General features: G+C 41.7%; 1 protein-coding gene across 1 annotated transcript in view; it reads left to right on the plus strand.

The window, feature by feature from the left end:
- The window catches only part of fhdc1 (FH2 domain containing 1), an 89240-nt gene extending 81760 nt beyond the window's left edge, over window positions 1-7480 (plus strand). Inside the window, exons 10-11 of the mRNA XM_041194622.1 lie at window positions 1493-1657; window positions 4567-7480. Of these exons, the coding sequence (XP_041050556.1) occupies window positions 1493-1657; window positions 4567-6999 (2598 nt within the window). The 3' untranslated portion in view covers window positions 7000-7480. The remainder of the gene's footprint in view (window positions 1-1492; window positions 1658-4566) is intronic.
- Window positions 7481-13023: the final 5543 nt, after the last annotated feature.

Consider the following 13023-nt stretch of genomic DNA (forward strand, 5'->3'; position numbering starts at 1 on the left):
GAGCCAGAAAGATTAGCGAGCATAGCTATGTCTGTTGGTCTATTACTAATCTTAATCTCTGCACGTTTTGCATATCTCACATGTCTAAGGTTCCTTGTGGGCTTTGTTTGAATATATAGAGAAACTTAAAGTTTAGTTGTTGAATATAAAATTTACCCCGCAAGTCAGGCGATCAGATAACATACAATTGCTGTGTACATTATTGATTTGTGGCAGTCTTCCCTTGTGTATAAAAAAAATCCATATTCAATATATAAACAAAGAGTATTCTGTTTCCACCATAATTATAGTATTAAAAATCTGTTTTGAACTTTTTAAATGATGTGCTCAATTTTAATGGACTATTATAAGAGCAGAGTGTTTAATCCAATCTGTTATTATTGTGCCCCAAATGATCTGGTTGCCATTCTAAAAATAAGGCTTTATTAATAATTAGAAACAACACCATAAAAATATATTTTATTAAATTAACAATAGAGTGAGATTAAAATTCTAGTTCTGTGGCAAGGAGCATAAGGATGGAATAATAATACCTAGTATCTCTGTCAAATACAGAAATTAATTCTGAGCGTGCGACCTAAAGTTGGAAACATAATTTTTGAGATTTAAACTCATTTAAAGGATTGAATTCTAAACCCCTTAGCAGCAGGGAGATGTTTATTTGCAGCATGTTTGTCCAAGGAAAAAGCACTTATGAAACACAAAAATAATGAAATTTGGAAGGTATAGAATTGCAGCAGCTGAGGAGTTATAAGATGATAGTGCTGGTCTCCATACTTAAAAATATTCTGTAAATGAGAATACTAAGGATGGCCAACTTACAAAACAAACTGGGTACTCCCAGACACTTATATACATGAAGGAACAAGTCGGTTCCCACTAGGTATAATATACTACATATTACACTGCATCATTTTCTATCACGCCAAAGCAAACAGAACGAAACTTTGACAGATGGAGTTCAATGTTTAGTCTTATGATTAAACTTATTAATTATCCTGCATGCCAGGGATTGGATATCTTTTAGTGTCATCTCTTCTTTAAATATTAGTTACTATATTTTTGAAGAAGATTTGTTTCTATAGATGTTTTGAGAAGGTGTTGCAGCCCAGAAAATCAGATCTCAGGACCTGTTTATTGGGTTTCTGTATTCTTTCATGGGATGTGAATGTCACTGGCTAGGCCAGCATTTATTGCCTATCCCTAATTGCTCTTGAGAAGGTGGTGATGAGCTGCCTTCTTGAACCGCTGAGGTCCATGTGGTGTAGGTACACACACACTGCTGTTAGGAAGGGAGTTCCAGGATTTTGACCCAGTGACAGTGAAGGAACGGCGATGTATTTCCAAGTCAGGATGGTGTGTTTTGGAGAGGAACTTGCAGGGGTTGGTGTTGTAAATGACTGTTGATTTTGTTGCAGCTAATATTTATTGAAAAATGGAGGCCTGACTTCCATCCGCTATTAGCTAAAGTACTGCATATGTTTCACTATAGCAAGCTTTAAGAGAAGTGGACAAATTAGAGAAAGAGCGAACAGAATTGCAAAGGGAGGTCAACGCTCTCATCGACTTCTTCTGCGAAGACAAAGAAACAATGAAATTAGAAGAATGTTTTAAGATATTTCGAGATTTTTGTGACAGATTCAAAAAAGCCGTCAAGGTAAGCCAGATCACAACCTACTGTGATCTGAAACAGCTGAAGTTGCCTTGTGAATCTCCATATGTGAAGTGAATCCATTCCGGGGATTTCTGATAGCCTCACCGTTGATGCTCAGCATCGATAATCAAGTTTACTGAATGACTGAAATAAATTCTCCTAATTGTTCAAGCTGAAATTTTAAGGAAGTCTTGAAATAAGATGACAGCTGAAGTTATTGTAAATGCAGCTTTGCATAGCACCAGACAATCAGGATAGCAGCCCAATTTTACAAAATAGAAGTTGAATATGACAGCTCAGTGGATGAATGCACTGGTCAGTGTGGTACTGAATCATGTGGAATGAGAAAACCCTCAGATCTCGTCATCAGTCTCTGTGGAGTTGTTTGTTCCTCAGCCAGGGCAGCAGTAGGGGTCACATATTGGCCTCTGAGCTCTGGAAGAGAGAAATTAACTGAAGTTCCCAGTCCTGATTGCTAACCAATGACCCAACTGGAATCTTTGTGTATGGATGTCTGAAGAAGATGGAATTTGGTTCAGTAGTCATAATCCCCTATGGTTAAACTGTCTTTAAACTCTCACATTTGAATGATTATTTTGGACAATGACCAAAGAGCTATTGCAATTTGTAGAATGATACCCCAGGAAAATCAACATCTTTGCAAGATGAGGAGAGGAATTTATACTGAACAAATTAGTGTGAGATGAAAATAATCCCATCATGAATTTTGTGGTTTTCAAACAAATTTTCTCTCACAGAATAGAAGGTGTGCAAGTCTTTCTCACCTTAAGTCTGTAAATTATATTTCTGTAAAATATCATTGTTCAAAACATTATTACAAAATATTTATCAAACCAGACAGGGTTTCTGTTCTAGCTATCAGTACAAGCATAAGACCATAAGACATAGGAGCAGTAATTAGTCCATTCGGCCCATCGAGTCTGCTCTGCCATTCAATCATGGCTGATAAGTTTCTCAACCCCATTCTCCCGCCTTCTCCCCGTAAACTTTGATCCCCTTACCAATCAAGAACCTAGCTATCTCAGTCTTAAATACACTCAGTGACCTGGCCTCCACAGCCTCCTGTGGCAATGAATTCCATAGAGTCACCACTCTCTGGTGAAAGATGTTTCTCCTCATCTCTGTTCTAAAAGGTCTTCCCTTTACTCTGAGGCTATGCCTTTGGGTCCTAGTCTCTCCTACTAATGGAAACATCTTCCCCACGTCCACTCTGTCCAGGCCTTTCAGTATTCTGTAAATTTCAATCAGATCCCCCCTCATCCTTCTAAACTCCATCGAGTTTAGACCCAGAGCCCTCAAACGTTCCTCATATGTTAAGCCTTTCATTCCTGGGATCGTTCTCGTGAACCTCCTCTCCAGGGCCAGAACATCCTTCCTGAGATACGGGGCCCAAATTTGCTCACAATTTTCTAAATGTGGTCTGACCAGAGCCTTATAAAGCCTCAGCAGCACATCCCTGCTTTTATATTCTAGTCCTCTCGAAATAAATGCCAACATTGCATTTGCCTTTCTAACTACCGACTCAACCTGCAAGTTAACCTTAAGAGAATCCTGGACCAGGACTCCCAAGTCCCTTTGCACTCCAGATTTCTGAATTCTCTCCCCATTTAAAAAATAGTCTATGCCTCTATTCTTCCTACCAAAGTGCATGACCTCACACTTCCCCACGTTGTATTCCATTTGCCACTTTTTTGCCCATTCTCCTAACCTGTCCAAATCCTTCTGCAGCCTCCCCACCTCCTCAATACTACCTGTCCCTCCACGTATCTTTGTATCATCTGCAAACTTAGCCAGGATGCCCTCAGTTCCTTCATCTAGATCATTAACGTATAAAGTGAAAAGTTGTGGTCCCAACACTGACCCCTGCGGAACTCCACTAGTCACCAGCCGCCATCCTGATCCTTATCCCCACTCTCTGCCTCCTGCCAGACAGCCAATCTTCTATCCATGCTAGTACCTTGCCTCTAACACCATGGGCTCTTATCTTACTGAGCAGCCTCCTGTGTGGCACCTTGTCAAAGGCCTTCTGGAAGTCCAAGTAGATAACATCCATTGGCTCTCCTTTGTCTAATCTACTCGTTACCTCCTCAAATAATTCTAACAGATTTGTCAGGCATGACCTCCCCTTGATGAAACCATGCTGACTTTGCCCTATTTTACCATGCACTTCCAAGTATTCTGAAATTTCATCCTTAATAATGGACTGTAAAATCTTACCAACGACCGAGGTCAGACTAATCGGCCTGTAATTTCCCGTCTTTTGCCTCACCCCCTTCTTAAACAGGGGGGGTTACATTAGCGATTTTCCAGTCCTCTGGGACCCTCCCTGACTGAAGTGATTCTTGAAAGATCACCACTAACACCTCCACTATCTCTTCAGCTATCTCCTTTAGAACTATGGGGTGTAATCCATCTGGTCCAGGGGATTTATCCACCTTCAGACCTTTCAGTTTTCCTAGCACCTTCTCCTTGGTAATGGACACCATACTCACCTCTGCCCCCTGACTCTCTTGAACTTTGGGGATGTTACTCGTGTCTTCCTTTGTGAAGACTGACGCAAAGTACCTATTCAGTTCCTCCGCCATTTCTTTGTTCCCCACTACTACTTCTCCAGATTCATTTTCCAGCAGCCCAATGTCCACTTTTGCCTCTCACTTACCCTTTATATATCTAAAAAAACTCTTGCAATCTTCTTTTATATTACTGGCTAGTTTACCCTTATATTTAATCTTCTCCCTCCTTATTTCTTTTTTAGTTGGTACAATAAGCATCAATGTTAATTATAATTTTTGTGACTTCTTTAATTTATTTTGAACTTTACAAGAGAAATTGTTGTTGAACTAAAATGGTAAATATTAGGCTGCTGAAAAGTTTATCACTGTATCCCATAGGAGAACAGAGACAGAGAAATCCAGGAACTCCGTCAACAGCAGAGGTTAAAGGAACTGGAAGAGAAACGACATTTGTGGGCTGCTGGTGAACGAACTGTATTTGGAAGGAGTAGCAGTGAAAATGATGTGGAACTGCTCATTAAGGATGGACTACATGATCTTTTGGCCTTCACACAGCAGAGATCACAAAGCCCAGGGGGTGTAAAAAGAACAAGAAGCAGACGCATACGTTCATCCGGAGGCTCAGTTATGGACAGCCATTTACTGTCCTTTTTGCAGACTGCTAGAACAGATGAACAGGCAAAATCAAACAGTATCCCTCGATCGATTGCACGTTGCTCTAGACAGAGGGTAGCCTGGCAAGAGATGTCAGAAACTCGAGAAGGAAGCTTAGATAATGCATACTTTGACTCAGACCGGGGCTCTCCTGACACACCTGTAAAAGACAGCCTTCAGCGCAGAGCTTCAGCTGTGCCTTACATTACTGGGAACACAGAGACTATTTATACAACAAGCTTCAGTAACACAAAGATTGATAATGGAATGGGTCAGAGTGGACATGACACCTACAATAACGATGAAAATATAAAACAGAATAGGAATCACAGAAAGAACACAGAGACTGCAAATTTAAACCAGTTGACTGCAGCCAAAGAACAACTTGAGCATCTTGAGGGTTTACAAATTTTTAGTTATTCCAATTCAAAAGTAACTGACTCGAGCCAAATGACAACTTGTGATGAAGTTACATTAACAGACCTAGAGTACGTCGAAGACTTGAGTTTGCAAACTCCTAATATAGATGTGAGTTTGCAGACTTCTGATACAGATGTGAGCTTGCAGACCCTTAATACAGATGTGAGCTTGCAAACTCCAGATACAGATGTGAGCTTGCGGACCCTTAATACAGATGTGAGCTTGCAAACTCCAGATACAGATGTGAGCTTGCAGACCCTTAATACAGATGTGAGCTTGCAAACTCCAGATACAGATGTGAGCTTGCAGACTCCTGATGCAGATGTGAATTTTCAGACTTCTACTGTCTATGATTCAAGCGTACTGCCTTCCAGTCTGGACTGGAAAAGACTTTGTTGCTCTAACTATGAGTCTCACTGTGTTTCAAGTTCTCACTCATCACCACAAAAGGAAAAAATTAAAGAAAGGGCTGAAATGTCCGAACTGAGCTCAGATGCCATAAAATCACCTGCTATCCTTGTTTCAAATAAGGAGTGTGGAACAATGTTTTTTGTGCTCGGATACACAGATGATGCAGATTGTTCTGGATTCTCAGAGAAATGTGAAATAAAAGCTCTGTACCAGGAAATCAAAAAAGAATCATGTCAAGCGTGTGAAAACCAAGATGATAATATCAGAGATCAGACAGTGGCATCCAAAGATTTGGGGCATATGACATGTGACTATCTTTCCATTCCTGTCACTAAAGAAATAACGACACAAAACATTTCAGCTCTTGAGGCAGCGTCTCTGAAATTGGATTTACCAAAGGAAAGAAAGCAGGTTTGCAATTTAAAGCAGCCTTGTACCGTTAGAGAGAAAGACAAGGCCAGTACAAAAACAACAGTGCATTGTTTCAGTAGTGCCATCCACCCAAAATCTCCAAGAGCAGCAAACCCATCTAATAATGAGGAAATAAAAAGGATTATGCCAATATCAAAGTCAACTAGAAGATCAAATAGTGTTAAAAAATCAGAAACGAAAACATTAAGCAGTGATGAACTAAAACAGTCTCAAAAGGCCTCAGGGTCAAATAGATGGGACAGCTGCTCAAAGACTCCCCGTAGGTCAAGCTATCCAGTTGCAGATCAAAAGCCAACAAAAGGGTCCATTCCTTTGGGTAGCTCATCAAACAGTCTGCCAAAACGTAAAGATTCCTTTAGAAAACCTAGTGCTAAACCAGTCCAAAATATCTCCAGGCCAAAACCTGAAGAAAGCACTAAAATATGTCGCTCAGCTACAAATGGTCTCCCTAAGTCTAGAACAGATGCTGGCAGAGCAACAGAACCCATGGGAAGAAATGGCATAGCCATGCCAAATCCAACTCCTAGCTTTGCCAGAAATACTGTGGCGTCTTCCTCTCGCCGCCAGAGAGCAGACTCCAAACGGACCCCAGATAAGCCCCAACAAACGTCCAAGCCAACAAAGCTTACCAGAGCTGCTTCACAAAAGCAAACTTCAGCAAAGTGCAGTGGGACAATTCACACAAAGAGCAGTGAAAACACTAACGTGAAAAGGGTAAGCAGCCAAAAAATGTTGAGTAAGCCTCAAGAGACAAGTAAAACGCCAACTTGTAAAACACAATTCACTTGCACAGGAAACAGCACTTTGATAAAATCTACAGAAAAAAAGCTTGCTCCAGCAGCAGACTCCAGTAGAATCAGGAAAACCCCAGAAAGGATACTGAAGTGGAAGTGAAGTCCTCTTATCATGTGTAGATTAGGGCAGTCGCAAGTTAAAGGTGATGACCCTGCAGCTCAACTTTTCATTGGCGCATAATGCTGTTCCACATCAAGTCAACCTGATTGTGCTTGCCTGCTTGAGCTTAAGACTCCCAGCCAGAGGACCAGAAATTGACTCCCACTGTCGACTGATGCTCAAGCTTCTTTGTTCTTTAGCCGGCTGACGTTGGCAGGCTTCTAGAACTGTTCTCTGTGGCACTGGGAGGAAGTGGCGAAATTGCCAGAACCAGCTCTGCCTTTCAGAAGTGCACCTACTGCCATCCGGTGAATAGACGCACACACAAATGTGTTGGCAGATCTCATTTTTCGTGACACCAGGAAGCAGGAGTTGAAGACCTAATGGGGGAAATAATAATTATAGAAATTAAATTCACATTCAACTGATGCCGAACCAGAACCTAGCAGCATCTTGATTAGTAGCAAGGTGATTGCTAATTCCTCAGGAAGAATTACTGGTGCACAGTATTTTGCAGGATTGAGTAAAAATGCTGCTTGTCTGTAATGGATCTTGATGCATTACATAAAAATCTCGCAAAGCTAAATTAGCTTTATTGCTCTTTGTAGTTAGTCAATGTATCTCTTTAAAGTATGCGTCATTGTTGAATCTTTAAATCTCTAGAAGGTGCATATTTATCATTATGGTGGGCTGCTACTTTCTTTTTAAGGGCAGAGGGTATTGGTGCTAAGGATTAGAAATGAATAGATACCAGTGAATGAACTAGTGGACTGAAGTTTCCACTTGATTACCTAGCTGCAGCACCATAATTTATTTTTTGTATCGTGTATATGTATAATGTGTATATTACAAAATGCATAGCATAATCTGTACAGTAAATACAATAGCTGGTTAATTAAACTCCATGGATGAGATAACCACTGATGTTCAGTCACTTTCACTAAGTAGCCACTGATTGTAGGGTTGTTCAGAAATTGGAACTTGAGATTTAGGTAGACCATTGTATGTGGCTCTGTTCTGTTTTCTGACACCTTCCATGTCTGTAAAAGGAAATTCTTTTCTCATGATAATAGAAAAGAGGCCCTATTTTGCAGAAGTACCCTGAGTGTAAAACACAGAACTTTGTGAAATCCTTACTCTCAACAACGATGATAATCCTTTCGATATCAGATGTTAGCTGGTGACTTTCAAGCACAAATACTGCTGTGAAAGAACACTACCTTTTATACTTAATAGTGACCTTATAATTAGCAGCATGCTAATCTGTATATATATGTGTTGCACTGCCTCTGTAGTGGTTTTCTTCCTAATTTGATTAAATGTAAAAGCTGTGTACATCTGTATACAACTGCTTTGTCAGGTCCATGCCTGTCTGTAGAAACAGCATGTCAGTCAATTTCTCATCCTATTATTATTCTGTAGTGTTTTTTATGGGGATATATTATACCCTGACCTCTCTCCAGAGGGTACTTTATTCTAAAAGAAGTATATATTTTTGTTAGAGCTGAGCTCATTACATCTCCTAACCGACCCACAGACCCTCTGAAATGAACCAGACTGAACGTGGGTTGGACTGAGAGGCTGCAGGCTGCTGAATCCACCCACACTGTGCTTGAGATTAGTGGCATTTTTATTTTTTTTACTGGCAGGCTAAGGAATTCCATTTTTCTTCTCTCCTTTAATTGAATGCCCTTAATTGAAACATTATGGAACACTATTTTACATCCACAATAGAGATAGAGTTTAAATATGACAAAACTGATATTCAGTCTGAAAAGCTCACACAGGTCAGCTTGCAAGTCACGACATTTTTTTTCTTCATATCTGACAAGCTTTTGCTTCTCGGCCAAGAAGTTGCAAACTGTTAGTTTCATTCATCTTCTCCAGCCATTATCAATTTCACTCTCCTGTGTCACTGTGTAACAAAGGCCAGTACCTCTGTGGTAGCTGCTTTATTTTATCTTTATCAATAGCTGCCTTTATCATGCTTTTAAAAACTTAATGATTCAATGGCCATTTCAGATTGTAAGATTACCTTAAGGTTGTGAACAAAAGTGATGTATCTTTGTAAATTGAAATGAAGTGTTGTATACAGTAACATTTGCACGTTCCACATAACCTCTGCTCAGTCAAGTATTAAAAGTCAGTTCTGTCTAATAAATTAGTGACTGTGTTGTCTTTTTAGTAACGTTTATGGGTGCCCACTGCTATATTAGCACATGACAGACCATGGAGATAAAATGGCAAAGATTGCAGGGGTAAAATTGGACATCAGCGAGACGTAAAACCGAGATCACATCAGTTGCCTGTTATACACCCGTTCAATATTCAGCTCCACTGAATTTAATAAGACTGAATATGTGGCAACCAATCTAAGAGCGACTGTTTTGTGCCCTCGCCAACGGTTAATTTTACTCCCTCTGTGTCGGAATGGACAGTCGTGATATTGGATGAGAATAGGGCAGAAATACTCACTATTAATGGGATCGGGGGCAAAGGGGATAAAATGGAGATGATTGGTAGGTGGTACCTGTCTGCATTAATGGGGATAGGGCAGACATTGGAGGATGTCAGAGTTACTGAGATCTGAGAGTAACAAGGTCTGAGATGGGAGGGTGGGGGTGACCCTGGTGCTTTTGGAGGCCCCAGTGCAATGGAATGCCTGGGATACATACAAGTATACATATGAAATAGGAACAGAAGTAGGCCATTTGGCCTTTCAAGCCTGCTCCGCCATTCAATAAGATCATGGCTGATCTGTTTCGAATTCCACAGTGCCATCTACCCCCAATAACCTTTGATTCCCTTGCCTAACACAAATCTATCTACCTCCATCTTAAAAATTTTCAATGACCTCGCCTCCACCACCTGAGGCAGGGAGTTCCAAAGTTGTACTGAGAGAAAAAAATTCTCCTCATCTCTGTCCTACAAGAGTAACCCCTAATTTTAAAACAGTGGCCCCATAGTTCTAGATTCATCCACAAGAGGAAACATCCTTTCCACGTCCAGGATCTTATATACTTCAATCAAGTTACCCCTCGCTCTTCTAAACTCCAGTGGGAACAAGCCCAGTGTTTCCAACGTTTCCTCATAAGACAACCTGCTCATTCCAAGTATCAATCTAGTAAACTGCCTCTGAACCACCCCAACGCATTTACATTCTTCCTTAAATAAGGAGACCAAAACTGCACACAATATTAGAGATGTGGTCTCACCAATGCCCTGTATAACTGAAGCATAACATCCTTATTTTTATGTTCAATTCCACTTCTAGTGAAAAATAGCATTCCATTAGCCTTGTTCATTACTCAGTGAATCAGAAGCCTTGTGCTCCAGAACTTGCGCCCTTGGCCAAGCTGTTCTGGTACAGCTACAACACTGACATCTACCAGGCTATGTGAAAAATTGCTCAGGTATGCCCTGTACACAAAAAGCAGGACAAATCCAACCTGACCAAATAATGCTTCGGCAGTCCACTCTCGATCATCAGTAAAGTGATGGAAGGGGTCATCAACAGTATCATCAAGCGACATTTGCTTAGCAATAACCTGCTCACTGACGCTCAATTTGGGTTCCGCCAGGGTCTCTCAGTTTCTGACCTCATTACATCCTTGGTTCAAACATGAACCAAAGAGCAGAACTCCAGAGGTGAGCTGAGAGTGCCTGCCCTTGACATCAAGGCAGCATTTGACCGAGTGTGGCATCAAGGAGCCCTAGCAAACGAGTTAATAGGAATTGGGGGAAAACTCCCCACTGGTTGCAGTCATACTTAGCATAAATGGTTGTGGTTGTTGGAGGTCAGTCATCTCAGCTCCAGGACATCACTGCAGGCGTTCTTCAGGTTAGTGTCCTTGGCCCAACCATCTTCAGCAGCTTCATCCATGACCATCATAAGATCAGAAATGGAAATGTATGCAGCTGATTGCACAATTTTCAGCATCATTCACAACTCCTCAGATACTGAAACAGTCCATGTCCAAATGCAGCAAGACCTGGACAATATCCAGGCTTGGGCTGATAAGTGGCAAGTAACATCCACGCTGCACATTTCATTTACTTTGTTAAGAATATTACGCGCATTCAGGTACAGAGCCTATAGTTTTGTCTTTTTGATATCTTTGCAACATCTTTTCACTATTGGTGTATTCTTAGGTTTTATCTCTCTGTTTCTTCCTGCTATTCTAAGTCCCTCATTTCCTATTTTACTATTATTAGGTCTCCTGCCTTGAATCTACCCCTTAATTTACCACATCCACTCAAGCTTGATCCGTCACCCCGTCTTGTTTAGTTTAAAGCCCTCTCTACATCCTCAGTTAAGCAATTCGCAAGAACACTTGTTCCAGCATGGTTCAGGTGTAGACCATCCCAATGATACAACCACTTTCCCCAGCACTGGTGCCAGTCCCTCACGAAGCAGAGCCCACTTCTGCTACACCAGCCTTTAAGCCACGCTTTCATTTCCCTAATCTTATTTGCCCTATGCCAATTTGCATGTGGCTCAGGTAATAATCCAGAGATTATTACTGTTGAGGTTCTGCTTCTTAATTTGGTGCCTAGCTTCTCATACTGACCCTGCAGAATCTCTTTAGTTGTCCTGCCAATGTCTTTGGTACCTACATGGATCACGACCCACTGCAAGTTCCTCTCCAGCCCTGAGCAGATGTCCTGAATCCTGGCACTGGGCAGGCAACACAGCCTTCTGGACCCTCGCTCTTTGCTGCAGAGAACAGTGTCAACGCCCGCTACTCTACTGTTTCTTACTACCATTACATTCCTGTTTGCCGACCCCAAAGGGATGGCTGAATGGCTTCCTGTACCACAGTACCATGGCCAGCCTGCTCACCTACCTTGCATACTTTGCTTTTGTCCACACAGGTTGTGAGCACCTCAAACCTGTTTGACAATCACAAAGCCTGAGGCTCCTCCACTACTGTCTGCTCAGTCCCATTACCTGCCTCACTTATGGTCACATCCTCCTGTCCCTCACTGCTGACTAAAATAGACAACCCTATTCTAAGAGGCGTGACCGTTTTCTGGAACAAAGGGTCCAAGTATTTCTCCCCCTCCCTGATGTTGTGCAGTGTCTGCAGTTCGGCTTCCAGATCAATAATCCTGATCTGGAATTTCTCTAGCTGCTTACACTTTCTGCAGACGTGTTTGTCATGGATCGCCTTGACGTTCAAAAACTCCCACATTGCACACCTGCACCATAACACCTGTCCTGCCATTGTTACTTATGTTATTTACTTAACGTTATATGATTACACACTTAATTAACTTAGAATAATTCCTATGTACGCTGCACCTCTATCCCCCAGTGCACTGAATCCCCACATGAACCTAATTCGCCACTCACTCAGTCTCCGTCTCACTCCAGCTCAGTCGCCTGTCTCCTCATGCGCCACTTTGAGAGAGCTGTAGGAGAAGGCCTGCAATTTAGTTGTAATTGTGGCTTGTTACTAACTGTTTTGTGAATGGAAATTGTTTTTAATTGATTACCTCTTAGTCAGTTTGGACTGCAACTGGACAACCTTGGTCAATAAACACATAGGGGCCGAATCTTCCGAGCAGTAGCAATCACCATCGGATTGCCACTCCGCCGCTATTTACTCACACTGGAGCTCCGCATTTCTCACCTGGACTTCCAAATGAGTCACCTCAGAACTGTGGAGCGTACCTGTTCTGGGAATCCTTCTTCGTAATGCCATGAAGAATGCAGGAGGGCATGCCAGGAGCAGCACCAAGCATACTTATGTGGTGTCAGCCTGGTGAAGCTATAACACAGGACCACTTGCGTGCCAAACAGCAAAAGCAGCAAGTGATAGACAGAGCTAAGCGATTCCGCAACCAATGGATCAGATCCAAGCTCTGCAGTCCTGCCACATCCAGTCATGAATGGTGGTGGAAAATTAAGCATTGGAGGAGGAGGAAGAGGTTCCGCAAATATCACCATCCTCAATGGTGGAGGAGCCCAGCACATGAGTGCAAAAGATAAGGCTGAAGCATTTGCAACAACCATCAGCC

This window comes from Carcharodon carcharias, chromosome 1 (assembly GCF_017639515.1).
Source record: "Carcharodon carcharias isolate sCarCar2 chromosome 1, sCarCar2.pri, whole genome shotgun sequence".
NCBI classification, from domain to species: Eukaryota; Metazoa; Chordata; class Chondrichthyes; order Lamniformes; family Lamnidae; genus Carcharodon; species Carcharodon carcharias.